The sequence below is a fragment of the Triticum urartu genome, chromosome 2A (assembly GCF_056163025.1).
Source record: "Triticum urartu cultivar PI428250 chromosome 2A, HENAU_Tu73, whole genome shotgun sequence".
NCBI classification, from domain to species: domain Eukaryota; kingdom Viridiplantae; phylum Streptophyta; class Magnoliopsida; order Poales; family Poaceae; genus Triticum; species Triticum urartu.
Window position 1 is genome coordinate 79540506 of NC_141874.1, and position 14319 is coordinate 79554824.

The window sequence follows — 14319 nt, forward strand, 5'->3', positions numbered from 1 at the left end:
GGGAGAATAAAGGAAGTGTTAGGGATAGAATTTGCGCGGGAGGTTAATTTCCCCAGACTCATAAAGATGAGCTTGTTCCAAGAAAATAGGAAAGAGCACACGTGTGAAGTTTGAATTCCAACTCATTTGAATTTAATTCAAATGAGTGTGAGAAGGAAGTTGGTATTCGATAGGTCCAAAAATGTTGGGGTTTTGTTAGAGCTCCGGAAAATGGTGAAAGAATTATTGGCAAGGCTAGAGAGTCGAAACTTGAAGAAGAAAAAGGCCAAGGGATTTAATATGCAAGTGGGTTCACGGGTGATTCCAAAATAATGGAATTTTAAATATAGCTCCCTAATAATGGGAGGATATGTTATAAAGAGAATCACCATGTGAATTCCCTCGGTTTAAATGGACCGAAGATCCATGCAATTTATTTAGAGACTTTTAGTTAGCTTTGAGAAAAGATGGCATGATGACATGATGCAACGAACCAAACAAATCTCACGACGAAACCCGGAAACCCTGGAAGGCATTTGAAGCTCCGGTCTTGGGGCGTTACAGGGCCCACGAGGGTGGGGGCGCGCCCCCTACCTCGTGGCCTCCTGTTACGTGCCTTGGCGTAGGGTCCAAGTCGTCTCCTGAGTTGTATTCGATGAGAAAATCACGTTCCCGAAGGTTTCATTCCGTTTGGACTCCGTTTGATATTCCTTTTCTTCGAAACCCTAAAACAGGAAAAAAAACAGCAATTCTGGGTTGGGCCTCCGGTTAATAGGTTAGTCCCAAAAATAATATAAAAGTGGATAATAAAGCCCAATAATGTTTAAAACAGTAGATAATATAGCACGGAGCAATCAAAAATTATAGATACGTTGGAGACGTATCAAATGCTTATGTGAAAAAGTTTCAACCTGGTAAGCTCAAACCCAAATCGGAGAAGTGCGTCTTCATAGGATACCCAAAAGAAAATGTTGGGTACACCTTCTATCACAGATCCGAAGGCAAGATATTCATTGCTGAGAATGGATCCTTTCTAGAGAAGGAGTTTCTCTCGAAAGAAGCGAGTGGGAGGAAAGTAGAACTTGATGAGGTAACTGTACCTGCTCCCTTATTGGAAAGTAGTTCATCACAGAAATCTGTTCCTGTGACTACTACACCAATTAGTGAGGAAGCTAATGATGATGATCATGTAACTTCAGATCAAGTTACTACCGAACCTCATAGGTAAACCAGAGTGAGATCGGCACCAGAGTGGTACGGTAATCCTGTTCTGGAGGTCATGTTACTTGACCATGACGAACCTACGAACTATGAGGAAGCGATGATGAGCCCAGATTCCGTGAAATGGCTTGAGGCCATGAAATCTAAGATAGGATCCATGTATAAGAACAAAGTATGGACTTTAATTGACTTGCCCAAAGATCGGCAAGCAATTGAGATTAAATGGATCTTCAAGAGGAAGACGGACGCTGATAGTAGTGTTACTATCTACAAAGCTAGAATTGTCGCAAAAGGTTTTTGACAAGTTCAAGGTGTTGACTACGATGAGAGTTTCTCACTCGTATCTATGCTTAAGTCTGTCCGAATCATGTTAGCAATTGCCACATTTTATGAAATCTGGCAAATGGATAAACAAAACTACATTCCTTAATGGATTTATTAAAGAAGAGTTGTATATGATGCAACAAGAAAGTTCTGTCAATCCTAAAGGTGCTAACAAAATATGCAAGCTCCAGCGATCCATCTATGGACTGGTGCAAGCATCTCGGAGTTGGAATATACGCTTTGATAAGTTGATCAAAGCATATAGTTTTATACAGACTTGCGGTGAAGCCTGTATTTACAAGAAAGTGAGTGGGAGCACTACAACATTTCTGATAAGTATATGTGAATGACATATTGTTGATCGGAGATAATGTAGAATTATTCTGCAAATCATAAAGGAGTGTTTGAAAGGAGTTTTTCAAAGAAAGACCGCGGTGAAGCTGCTTACATATTGAGCATCAAGATCTATAGAGATAGATCAAGACGCTTGAAAAGTTTTTCAATGAGTACGTACCTTGACAAGATTTTGAAGTAGTTCAAAATGGAACAGTCAAAGAAAGAGTTCTTGCATGTGTTACAAGGTGTGAAACTGAGTAAGACTCAAAGCCCGACCACGGTAAAAGATAGAAAGAGAATGAAAGTCATTCCCTATGCCTTGGCCATAGGTTTTATAAAATATGCCATGCTGTGTTCCAGATCTATTGTATACCCTACACTGATTTTGGCAAGGGAGTACAATAGTGATCTAGGAGTAGATCACTGGACAGCGGTCAAAATTATCCTTAGTGGAATAAGGATATGTTTCTCGATTATGGAGGTGACAAAAAGGTTCGTCGTAAAGGGTTACGTCGATGCAAATTTTGACACTGATTCAGATGACTCTAAATCTCAATCTGGATACATATTGAAAGTGGGAGCAATTAGCTAGAGTAGCTCCGTGCGGAGCATTGTTGACATAGAAATTTGCAAAATACTTACGGATCTGAATGTGGCAGGCCCGTTGACTAAACTTCTCTCACAAGAAAAACATGATCACACCTTAGTACTCTTTGGGTGTTAATCCCATAGCGATGTGAACTAGATTATCGACTCTAGTAAACCCTTTGGATGTTGGTCACATGTCGATGTGAACTATGGGTGTTAATCACATGGTGATGTGAACTATTGGTATTAAATCACATGGCGATGTGAACTAGATTATTGACTCTAGTGCAAGTGGGAGACTGAAGGAAATATGCCCTAGAGGCAATAATAAAGTTATTATTTATTTCCTTATATCATGATAAATGTTTATTATTCATGCTAAAATTGTATTAACCGGAAACATAATACATGTGTGAATACATAGACAAACAGAGTGTCACTAGTATGCCTCTACTTGACTAGCTCGTTGATAAAAAATGGTTGTGTTTCCTAACCATATACATGAGTTGTCATTTGATTAACGAGATCACATCATTAGGATAATGATGTGATTGACTTGACCCATTCCGTTAGCTTAGCACTTGATCGTTTAGTTTGTTGCTATTGCTTTCTTCATGACTTATACATGTTCCTATGACTATGAGATTATGCAACTCCCGTTTACCGGAAGAACACTTTGTGTGCCACCAAACGTCACAACGTAACTGGGTGATTATAAAGGTGCTCTACATGTGTCTCCGAAGGTACTTGTTGGGTTGGCGTATTTCGAGATTAGGATTTGTCACTCTGATTGTCGGAGAGGTATCTCTAGGCCCACTCGGTAATGCACATCACTATAAGCCTTGCAAGCATTGCAACTAATGAGTTAGTTGCGGGATGATGTATTACGGAACGAGTAAATAGACTTGCCGGTAACGAGATTGAACTAGGTATTGAGATACCGACGATCGAATCTTGGGCAAGTAACATACCGATGACAAAGGGAACCACGCATGTTGTTATACGGTTTGACCGATAAAGATCTTCGAAGAATATGTAGGAGTCAATATGAGCATCCAGGTTTCGCTATTGGTTATTGACCGGAGACGTGTCTCGATCATGTCTACATAGTTCTCGAACCCGTAGGGTCCGCACGCTTAAAGTTCGATGACGGTTATATTATGAGTTTATGTGTTTTGATGTACCGAAGGTGGTTCAAAGTCCCGGATGAGATCGGGGACATGACGAGGAGTCTCGCAATGGTCGAAACATAAAGATCGATATATTGGACGACTATATTCGGACATCGGAAAGGTTCCGAGTGATTCGGGTATTTATCGGAGTATCGGGGAGTTACGGGAATTCGCCGGGGAGTGTATGAGCCTTATTGGTCTTTAGGGGAGAGAGAGAGAAAGAGAGAGAGAGAGAGAGAGAGGCAGGCCGCCTCCCCCCCCCCAGGCCTAGTCCGAATTGGACGAGGGGGAAGGGCTCCCCCCCCCTCCTTCCTTCTCTTCTCTTTTCCCTTTCCTTCTCTCCTACTCCTACTACTTGGAAGGGCTCCTAGTTCTACTAGGAAAGGGGGAATCCTACTCCCGGTGGGAGTAGGACTCCCCTAGGGTGCGCCATAGAGAGGGCCGGCCCCTCCCCTCCTCCACTCCTTTATAGACGTGGCCAGGGGGCACCCCATAGACACAACAATTGATCTCTTGATCTCTTAGCCGTGTGCGGTGCCCCCTCCACCATAATCCACCTCGATCATATCGTAGCGGTGCTTAGGCGAAGCCCTGCGTCGGTAGAACATTATCATCATCACCACGCTGTCGTGCTGATGAAACTCTCCCTCAACACTCGGCTGGATCGGAGTTCGAGGAACGTCATCGAGTTGAACGTGTGCAGAACTCGGAGGTGCCGTGCATTTGGTACTTGATCGGTCGGATCGTGAAGACGTACGACTACATCAACCGCGTTGTGCTAACGCTTCCGCTTTCGGTCTACGAGGGTACGTGGACAACACTCCCCCCTCTCGTTGCTATGCATTACCATGATCTTGCGTGTGCGTAGGAATTTTTTGAAATTACTACGTTCCCCAAAATCGTCACTTTTGCAAGACCCTCTTTTGCATTTGTCCTAAAAACTTAAGATTTTATTTGTGCGTGAACTGTGTTCTATTGTTTGAATTTGAACTTATTTGTCGAAATCGATGTCAAATTCGTGAATTGGGTGTATTCGGTTTGCGGGTCGACGCGGCGATGCCCGAGCAGACCCCGCGTAGCTGACCCGTAAAAAAGCATAGTCGCCGAATATCTTTTTTATGGATCCATTTTGCGGGGTCTGAGTCTGACCTCGCCCGTGCCGGCCTGCATATGCACTTTTCCACGAATTACAAAACACTTGTCGGTTTGAGATTTTGCAGGGTCTGCTAGAGATGCTCTTGCGGGTCGACACGGCGGTGCCCGAGCAGACCCCGCGTAGCTAACCCGTAAAAGAGCATATTCGTCGAATATATTTTTTTACGGATTCATTTTTCCACAAACTACAAAGCACTTATCGGATTGAGATTTTGCGGGGTTTGCTAGAGATGCTCTAAGCTGGACGAAGCCAGAGGAGCAAAACCACCGTGACCACCTCCCACCCTGGATGGTGGGTATTCTGACGGAGGATTTCGCTAACCCATACAAAACGCACCGACTGCCTACGTCGTCCGTAGCATGTGTGATCAACCACATGAGGCGTGCTCCCGTGGATGAGCGCCGGTGCGACGTAGCTAGCGCATTCGTCGCGTGTCTGACACTCCGGCGTCGTCGCAGTCGCAAAAGAAAAATGAAGTTTGAAAACGATATCACTTTATGAACAATCTGACGGGCTTTCTGGAAACATGTGGTAGTGTGTGTTTTTGGCTGATTGGGATGTGGTCTTTCCCCCATTTAACATTGCTTCAGTTTGGCCAGTTTGGCCAAGCTTTTAGCACTAGACTTTTCCTCTTTTCCTGTTAGCGGTACACGCGGCAGCTGAAGCCACGTTTACGTTGTCGTTGCGCAAGGATATTTTTTGGGGTTTTCTTCCATTATCTTTATGATAGTGGAACCCGGTCCATTTTCTGGATCGTATGAAAAAAAAACTTGTGATCATCGTGATCTTTTACTTCTCCGAGAAAACATAAAGGTTTGCATTGCATTGATACGTAAGATGAAGGATAGTACTCCCTTGCATATTGGCTTTGGCTAAAGTCAATATAAACATTTACAATAACAAATATCTATGATGTGAAAGTATAGTCAAAGATGAATCTAATGGTATTGATTTGGTGGTGTACATATAAATTTACTCTCTACAAAGTTGATAAATGTTTATAATGTTTGACTTTAGACAAACATAGTATGCACAGTAAATAAAACGGAGGTAGTACAACATTGCACATCTTCGCACCGAAAACCACTGGGAGGATCGAGGCAAGACCCATCGCCATTCTCTCGCCTGCAGTCGTTCCTCAAACTTGATTGTGTCGATCAAAACATCGATGCTAGGTCGCATGTTGTCGAAGAGACAACATTGCCATGCTTTCAAATCCAGCAAAGTCACGAGCATAATCGCCTAGGAGGTGCCCCCTTGTGCATCGTGGCCGGGGTGAAAGGGGTGGTCCGCGAACAACAATCTACCAAGTCCTCACTCGCAACTAGAGGCGCAATGGTGGATCGAACCCAAGATATGAACTCACGCCATGCCACGGGGCACACGAGAAGAGCGAGTAGTGAGGAGGTGGGCCATGGTATCCTCCGATTGGTCGCAACACAGATGCACACTTAGTTGCATGCCTCTTGTAGCGAGACACTCTGCAGTCCTACACTGGGAAGCAAGCCAAACTAAGAACTTCACACTTGAAGATGCCCAAGAGCGAAGATCTTGAAACAACGCCCCAGGAAAAGGGTGATGTACCAAAAATTGCCGAAGCAGTGAGACCAAGGGTCCAATGCCCAACCAACACGACTGACACTATGATGAGCTACACCCGATGCACCCTCACCCAAAACCAGATGTACACCACAGGGCTAGCAGTCCGAGGGTCACCCTAATGTTAGTGGTCTAGAAGATGTCCATGAGTGTCCCTCTTGGTGCGCGATTTACAGCGAGCCACTGGTCCTCAGAGAAGAGGGCGGATGTTCTGTTGCCAACGATCATCTTGATGAATGCAGCGAACATGCTCCAAGCTGAGTTTCCTGTCAGCAGGTGCTGACACTATATTAGCAAAAAAAAGGGTCCTGGCATTGTGTTGCGCCAGATAGCACAACATAACACCAACATCACCTTTTCTTTCTTTTCCGAAAAGAGAGCATGCCCTTCAATTCCATTTATTTGAAACCACATTCATTGTCTTTGAGAAGCACTTGCTCCGAGCGACGACAACAACACCACGTCCCTGATTTGGACCATGATCCGAAACGAGGCAGGGCAAGCTCGGAGAAGGAGGAGGTGCCTGCTGGCGTGTCCTCTTCTGGCACTTGTACGTGCCGGTGCAACCAACGTCCAAAGGTAGGCTGTTTGCATTACTATCCGCATCTCCCCGTCTTCGTTTTTCAAAACAGTGTTGCTAAATCTCAGTCGACTGAGACTTGGTTATGTCTCGGTCCATGCTCTAGTTGCATGGAGATCCATGCAAAATGTTCTTTTTAGTTATTCCTTTTTTTTTCTTTCTTATGTACTTCCTCCGTAAATAAATATAAGAGTGTTTAGATTACTAAAGTAGTGATCTATGTGCTCTTATATTTCTTTACAGAGGGAGTACTATGGCAGTTGATTGAGACCCTTTTCCAAATGCCAAGTGGGACGACTCGCATTGGGGAGAAGCCAGACGACCGAGCAGTGACCGGTGGCGATTAGGAGATGTGCTTGCTTCACGTGTGTGGCGCGTGTGATTACACGGCGTAATCAAGCTGCCCGTCATCCTTGTGATCACAGCACAACGAAACGCCAGAAAATTTTGGCGGGCAATGATCCCATGGGTCAGCCAGTGTGCATGTGAAGAGTGAGTGAGCCAAGCGTCCTCTCCGCTGTCGACTAGCCCGCCCACTTGGCTTTACCACACATGGCGAGGGATCGAATCGCGCGAGGGTCTTGGGAGCAAGTAGGAACTTGTCCTCCGCCTCCCTCGTCTCGCTTTCGAGCCCATCAATTCCCCGCTCGTCGCACTTGTCCTCCTCCTCCTCGTCCTGGGTCATTCATGGCGACGTGCTCCCACCTCTCCCCTACCCGTACCGACGGTGCCACCGCCCCCTTGCTTAGTTGCTTGTCTCTTCTGCGCCCGCTGCATAGCGCATCCTACTACTAGTACTTACCAAGAAGACGGTGCGTCCGCGCCAAGAAGAAGAAGCAGAAGAAGGTCGAAGGAGGAGGGGCGGAGAGAGCCATGACCGGCTCCGGCGCGGTGCCCGGGGCTGTTGCCGACGCGGCGGTGCCCACGGGGGAGTGTTACTTCTGCGACCGGTCTCCGGCGGTGGTGTACTGCCGGGCGGACGCCGCGGGGCTGTGCCTGCCGTGCGACCGCCACGTCCACGGCGCCAACACGGTCTCCTGCCGCCACGCCCGCGCCCCGCTCTGCGCCGTCTGCCGCGGTGCCGCGGCCACCGTCCGCCGCGGCGCCGCTCGGTTCCTCTGCTCCAACTGCGACTTCGAGGAGCAGCAGCACAGGGAAGGGGAGGTTGTGCAGCCACCGCTGCTGCACGACCGTGGCGCGGTGGAGGGCTACACCGGGTGCCCCTCGGTGGGCGAGCTCGCGGCGATCCTCGGCGTCGTTGTCGGCGACAAAGCGGCTGAAGCGTGGTGGCCTGTCTGGGAGGAGCCCCAGGTGCTCAGCTTCGACGACGTCATCGTGCCGACCACCGCCTGCCATGGCCTCCAGCCCCTCCTCACCTCGTCGTCCTCCCCCAAGGTTGGTTGCTGACTTGCTGGCGCCGTAGCATGCTGCTACTGTTCACCGTCCGGCAAAACGAAAAGGAAAAGAAAGTTCGTTCTCTGATGTTTTTTTACGTATGATGTGTGCAAGAACCGGAGCCTGCCCTGCGGGGAGCTGGACGGCGAGGTTCTCCGGCAGCTCGGGGAGCTCGCCAAGTCGGAGGAGGCGGCGACAGAGCCGGCAGGCGTTGATCAGCTGCCTCCGCCATGGGGATCTTCAGATTACGCTGCTATTGGGCACGGTGATATTGGGGCTCTTGGAGCCGAGGCCATCTGCGCGGCAGCAATCCTGCATGTACCTCCTTCTCAGGTTTGGAACTTTGAATCGAATTTTTACGCTGATCTCCCTTCCTGACTAGCTATATTTGCGTAGTTTGTTGATACATACCATCAGATTTACAGAATGCAGTAAGAACATATGCAGTTTTACAAAGTTGCCTTGTCCCTGCAAAATTATATGAATTAACCCCAAAAAAGTGCAACCGTAGACTGAACTCTGAATTTGTGAACCAGACCGATCCATCGAGAACTCGCAAGCCATTTCCTTTTCTTTTCCTTTTTGCGGGAAAAACTTTCAGTCTATTCATCAAATGTCAAGGTAATACAAAAAACACAGAAAATAAAAATTACATTCAAATTCATAGACCACCTAACAACGATTACAAGCACTGGAACAAGACGGAGGCAAGCCGCCGTCATCGGCCCTCCCTCATGGGAGCCATGCATCCAGAAAAATTACCAGCATTGTTAGTTCTAACTCATATGAATATGGGATGGCAAGGCATGATTAGACTAGTAATCCCAACCTAACATCTCCATTTCTGTCCAAGTTGCGGACCGTAGCCATCCATCTAGTGAAGGAAAACGTTCACAACTTGTACACCATCACATAAAAGGCATCAGATCGACAATGACACGGTGATTTTTCCGGTTGCAACCGCCTAGTATATATACTCCTGTAGTAGTACTAGTCACAGGCTCACAGCCATCATTATGACATTGATATCTGTTGATATATAGTATTTGATAGTGCCATTAATAGGATCTTGATATTTCTTCGGCACCACCAATCGAAATCCCTTTCGGTACAAAGCCAAACGTACGAGGCACCTAGTTCATGTTTCAGTACCATGCATTGCATGTTTCAGTCAGCAACAGTAGATGTTTTCCAGGAACATTCGATCGAGCTGCCAGCCTGCCAGCCATGTGAATATATGATGATTCATTCTGGTCTTGTCACACAGCAGAACCAGGAGGCGTGGATCGCGACGAGTTGCAACGAACTTCCTGAGCAAGTCTCGGCGAGCTCGTCGGCGGAGCCGAGCCTGTCGTCGTTCGTGGAGGTGTCGGAGGTCTGCCCCGGCCTCAGCCGCAGCGGCAGCAGCAGCGTCGACGACATGGCCAACGGCGGCCACGATCACCTGTCGCCGGCAGCGGCACCCGTTGCGGCGGCGCCGGTGCAAGCAGCTCCGGGGACCAAGAATGTCGGCGGCTACGACGTGGTCTACCCCGACCGCGGCAAGGTGATCTCGCGCTACAAGGAGAAGAGGAAGAACAGGATGTACGTGAGATGTATCAGAGAAATGCCCCGCCACACATCACAGATTTTTGGTTAGCTCGTGCTGACTGCAGCATCTGATTTGCTGCAGGTTCGGGAAGCAGATCCGGTACGAGTCGCGCAAGGCCCGCGCCGACGGCAGGGTGAGGACCAACGGCCGCTTCGCCAAGTCGAGCCAGTAAATTTCGAGGACCGACGACGTACTCTTGGTCTCCGTGGACGACGACGTTCGTTCTGTGCCCTACGTAGCGTGGGTGCGAGGGAGCTAGGGACGGCGTCGCCATGGCAGCTTGTCCTCTGGTCGTACGTGCCATCACGGCACCACGTACTCGCCGTCTCAACGTGATGTGACTGTGCGAGCTGCGATATGTTTTTTTTTTTTGGCGTTATGGTTCAGGTGTGATTTTTTTTTTTTTGCGCTATGGTTCAGTTACTCTTCCTTCTTTTGTTGCCCTCAGATCGTGTGTATGTCATTGGGACCGGGATGCCTGTGCCCACGTTTGATGATGGTGAACTGGTGATGCTTGTTATCCACGAAGTCACCAGGGGCGCCTCATAGTCGATGAAAATTTCTTCTCCCATCGAAGAAACATTGACAAAAAGACTAGAATAAATCTAGGAAAATGCGACTACTAGTGTCAAGTTTAGGACTTGAACCCTGGTGGACTGGTTCCACCACAAGGAACCTAATCATTTGAGTTACACTCGCTTCGCCACACGATTGCACTCTTGCGCACGTTGCTCGTCGGCACAAAAATAATCAGATTGTTTGAAAAAAAACTAATAAAGAAGAATAAAATTCTAAATCGAAAACACATAAAAACGAAAACAGAAAAAAACAAAGGTAGAGGCGGAAGGGCTGGGTGTTCAGATGGGCGACATAGAGCTTGTTTGGGTTGGACAAGCTAATGGGCCAACCTGTTAAGGAATTGATAGCCCCAAAATAGAGAGGTCAGTCCAAAACAAGACACATCACAGAGTAGAAAAAAAGGGAGCACAAATCATGAAGCATCACCAACAGTCAGAAATATCAACCGACCCAAATCCTATTTCCAGGCAAGTTACATCTAGCTAAAAATGATAACTATAACCATGGTAAAGCTTTTGTTTGGACCATGGCAACTTCATTACTTTAATCATGGCAAACTTTCTTGTTTTCACACCTTCATGTTTTTACACCACCAAGGAATCTTGTTATTAACCATCATTCTTTTTCTGTAAACTATTTTTTGGAACATGACAAATTTTATGATACAACATGGTAATTTGGCAAACATTTTTTTGAAATAATGACAAACTTTTAGTTCAGCATAATTTTGCCAAATGTTCTTCTATGCATTTAAATTTTTGGCACTTTTTTTGTAGTTTCATAATTGTTTTGATCTATTCGTACCGACACAGCTTTAAAACATATAATTGCTAAGTTTTTAAAGTTCTGATCCATTTCTAGCATGATGGCAACTTATTATACATGGTAGTTTATGGAAAAAATTGTGTATTCAAAATTATGTAAGCTTTTGGTACAAATTCCAGTTTCAAGTTTTTTTAGGAGTCACAAACCTTGGGGCTTTTCAGTGTCCTTTTTGCTTGTGGTGTAATGATGACCGTTGGGGAGAGGTGAGGCCCGTTTAAAAGGGCCAGTAGAGCTCTGGGGGAGGGTGTTCGTGCTAGGGGATCTTTCCTGTCAGCTGCACGAGAGCTCCTCCCTAGCGCCTTAAGCGCTGGGAAGAGTAGCTGGCGCCCACGCTCCACCCCTCATGCCTCAAGGATTGGCCCAATAAAAGGAGGCGGTCCCTGGTTTAGGGAGTGTTGACTCTCGACTTTCAAGAAAAAATGATAAAAAAGAATAATGCTGACAAAAAACAAAAAGTTCACCAAATTCAAACAAAGTTTGGGATTTTGAAAAAAAAGTTCATCCATTTTTAAAAATTTGCCGATTTAGAAAAAGTTCATCAATTTGGAAAAAATGTTCACGGATTTTCTAACAAAAGTTCATGAATTCTTAAAAAACTTCATGAATTTGAAAAAAACAAAAAAATTGGAAAACAATATCACAGATTGGAAAAAACAGTCCATGGATATGGAAAAGTTTGTACATTTTAAATAAAAATCATGAATTTAGAAAAAGATCACTTATTTTGAAAATAAATCAAGAATGTTAAAAAAGGTTGTCGATTTAAAAAATTACTAATTAGAAAAACAATTATGTGTTTTGAAAAATGCTTATTTATATGAAGAAAAAATCACAAATTTGAAAAAACTTTGCACATATAAAAAATAGAATAGAAAAAATAAAAAGGAAGAAGGAAAAAACGAAAAGAAAAATGAAAAGGAAAGAAAATAGAAATAAAACAAGAAAAAACAGTCTAGAAAACCAAGAAAAAAAATCAGGTTTGGAAGCTTCGGAAGCTTCCCAAAAGTGGTCTGGGTCTCTGGGAAGCTTCTTCACAAAACCAGGTTTAGTCCAAATCCATTGATCCTGGTTTCAGTCTGCGCCTCCAAACTAATTGATCTTTTGATTTCCCTCCGAATACCCAAGCCTCTATTTCCGGGGGCGTTTTCGCTCCAAGATTTACCCATTTGTATGAAAATGACCTATGGGTAAGTTTGAACATGGCATGTGTATTTTTTTGGTACGCTGTGGGGTAAAAATCGCCTGGTGGCTCTAGGCTCACTGTCAAAATTTTGTGCGTGCTTGCTGAATTCGTGGGTGCAGTTTGGTGCGGTTAGCGATTTGTGCTACCTGTGGGCCGCCCCGTCGCGTTGACCTGATCGTGTGCGGTTGTGTGCATGCGTGGGCGCTGAGATAACTGGAATTGTGGGCCATTGGCTGCATGTGCGCTGCACGGCGCCATGTTCAATTTGACTACGTGCTTTTGTTTGTTTGGTTTCCGTGGCGTGCCGCTTGATATTTTCTTCTCCGTGCGTGTGCATCTGTCCGGCTGTTGGATGTGGATGCAGGTTTCCAAATATTTATGTTCCGCAACTCCGCCGGCGAGTCCGGTCCAAGGTTGCGGAGCGAGGGCGAGCGTCGTAGACGAAGTAGTCGAAAACGCGAAAGTAGATGAACACAGGAAAGTATGAAGAAGACTATCTTTATTAATCAATGATCAATCGTTACAATGATTGCTCCTCGTCTCTTTATATAGGGGTAAAGGGTTAAGGAATAAGTACCCACTTAACGTAAAGTGTGGAACCGGGAGGGGCTAGCCCGTGTGATACGCACGCGGCCGCCGCCACCCCTCGAGGTGGCCCGGTTTCCAACAATTTCGTTCGATCCTATCTCTTCCTCGATTCGCTTCTTCTCTCTCGAAGCCTCGTGTTGCCACCGATCCACCGCCCCATGGTCGTATAAAAGACCTCCCGCGTTGTGTGCATCCTCTTCCCACATCTCTTCTCCACAAAGCCATCAGATACGACGTAAAAGGGAGCGCACACGAAGTCTGCGATCGAGAATGTTACGCTCATGTAGGGCCCCAGCTCATGGCATGCTCGAAGCCTCGCTTCACTCGTTGGCATGCATCGCCAGGCAGCCGCAGAGCTGCGAGCCGCTGAGTGCTGCCAACCTGCTCCTGCTCTTCCTCCTCATCTACATGATTTGTATCCAAGAGAGCTCGACTCACTGGCGTGACTCCCTATCGCTGGCACCTAGCTTCTATGTTCGCCGTTCTATGGCTCGATGCCAAGAAGAATCCAGTGTACCAGCACGGTGTGAAAGGGAACATGGAGATGTGCACCGAGGTGCTCGGGCGCGAGTCTAGTGGTATCGACGGATCAACCCAGCCGCTAACGACGTCAACAATGGCGTGGAGCAGATGAGGAGATGAAGGTGGAGCTGATGGAACGGGGGATGCGTGTGCGGCTACGCTGTCGGCACAGTAACTCGACCTGGCGCTTGCAGCATCTTCCTCATGCCGCCCCAGGCAGCCGGTGATCCACCTTCTCTGTCCTGTGTCGTCTCCATGGGAACTATTGTTGCGCCTGCCCAGGCCGCTGGGACTTCTCATGTCCGACCCGCGTCGTCACCATGCGGAAGCGGAACTATGGAGTACTGTCGCCTCGGGTAGGCTACCGCCGGCAGCGACGCGATGAGGCACTCAGCCCCTTCTTGAACTGCAAGACGGCGAGCTCACGACGGCTGCATCCTCTTCGCTGAAGAGAGAGACACGATGAGCGTTTACATCAAGTCCTTCCGACAGCAGAAGGCCCGTACCTATGGGTTGTCAAGCAAGCCCAGCGGCGGCATCTCCAAGAAGGCGGCGCACCACCACCACTAGAAGCAAGCGGGGCGCAGCTCCTCCACTCGACGCCAGGTATGCTCGTTCCAAGTTGGCCGATTCATGGGCCACGGATTGACCGATCGATCGATCGGCAATTTGTATTTTGTT

General features: G+C 46.9%; 1 protein-coding gene across 3 annotated transcripts; it reads left to right on the forward strand.

Moving 5' to 3' along the window:
* Positions 1 to 7511: 7511 nt before the first annotated feature.
* LOC125535765 (zinc finger protein CONSTANS-LIKE 13-like) lies at positions 7512 to 10253 on the forward strand. Of its 3 annotated transcripts, none has more exons than XM_087543206.1 (4): positions 7512 to 8350; positions 8465 to 8683; positions 9546 to 9934; positions 10023 to 10253. In XM_087543206.1, exons 1-4 carry the CDS (start codon positions 7829 to 7831, stop codon positions 10111 to 10113), a joined length of 1221 nt encoding a protein of 406 aa, XP_087399332.1. In that variant the 5' UTR covers positions 7512 to 7828; the 3' UTR covers positions 10114 to 10253. The 3 variants fall into 3 exon arrangements, with proteins under 3 accessions (XP_087399332.1, XP_048554796.1, XP_048554797.1); XM_048698839.2 differs by having other exon boundaries at positions 7518 to 8350; positions 9618 to 9934; XM_048698840.2 differs by having other exon boundaries at positions 7519 to 8350; positions 9621 to 9934.
* Positions 10254 to 14319: the final 4066 nt, after the last annotated feature.

Coding starts and splice junctions, on each gene's coding strand:
- LOC125535765 (XM_087543206.1), top strand. CDS start 7,829: ATGACCGGCTCCGGCGCGGTGCCCGGGGCTGTTGCCGACGCGGCGGTG. Junction 8,351..8,464: donor CCTCGTCGTCCTCCCCCAAG/GTTGGTTGCTGA, acceptor GATGTGTGCAAG/AACCGGAGCCTGCCCTGCGG. Junction 9,935..10,022: donor GAGAAGAGGAAGAACAGGAT/GTACGTGAGATG, acceptor GATTTGCTGCAG/GTTCGGGAAGCAGATCCGGT.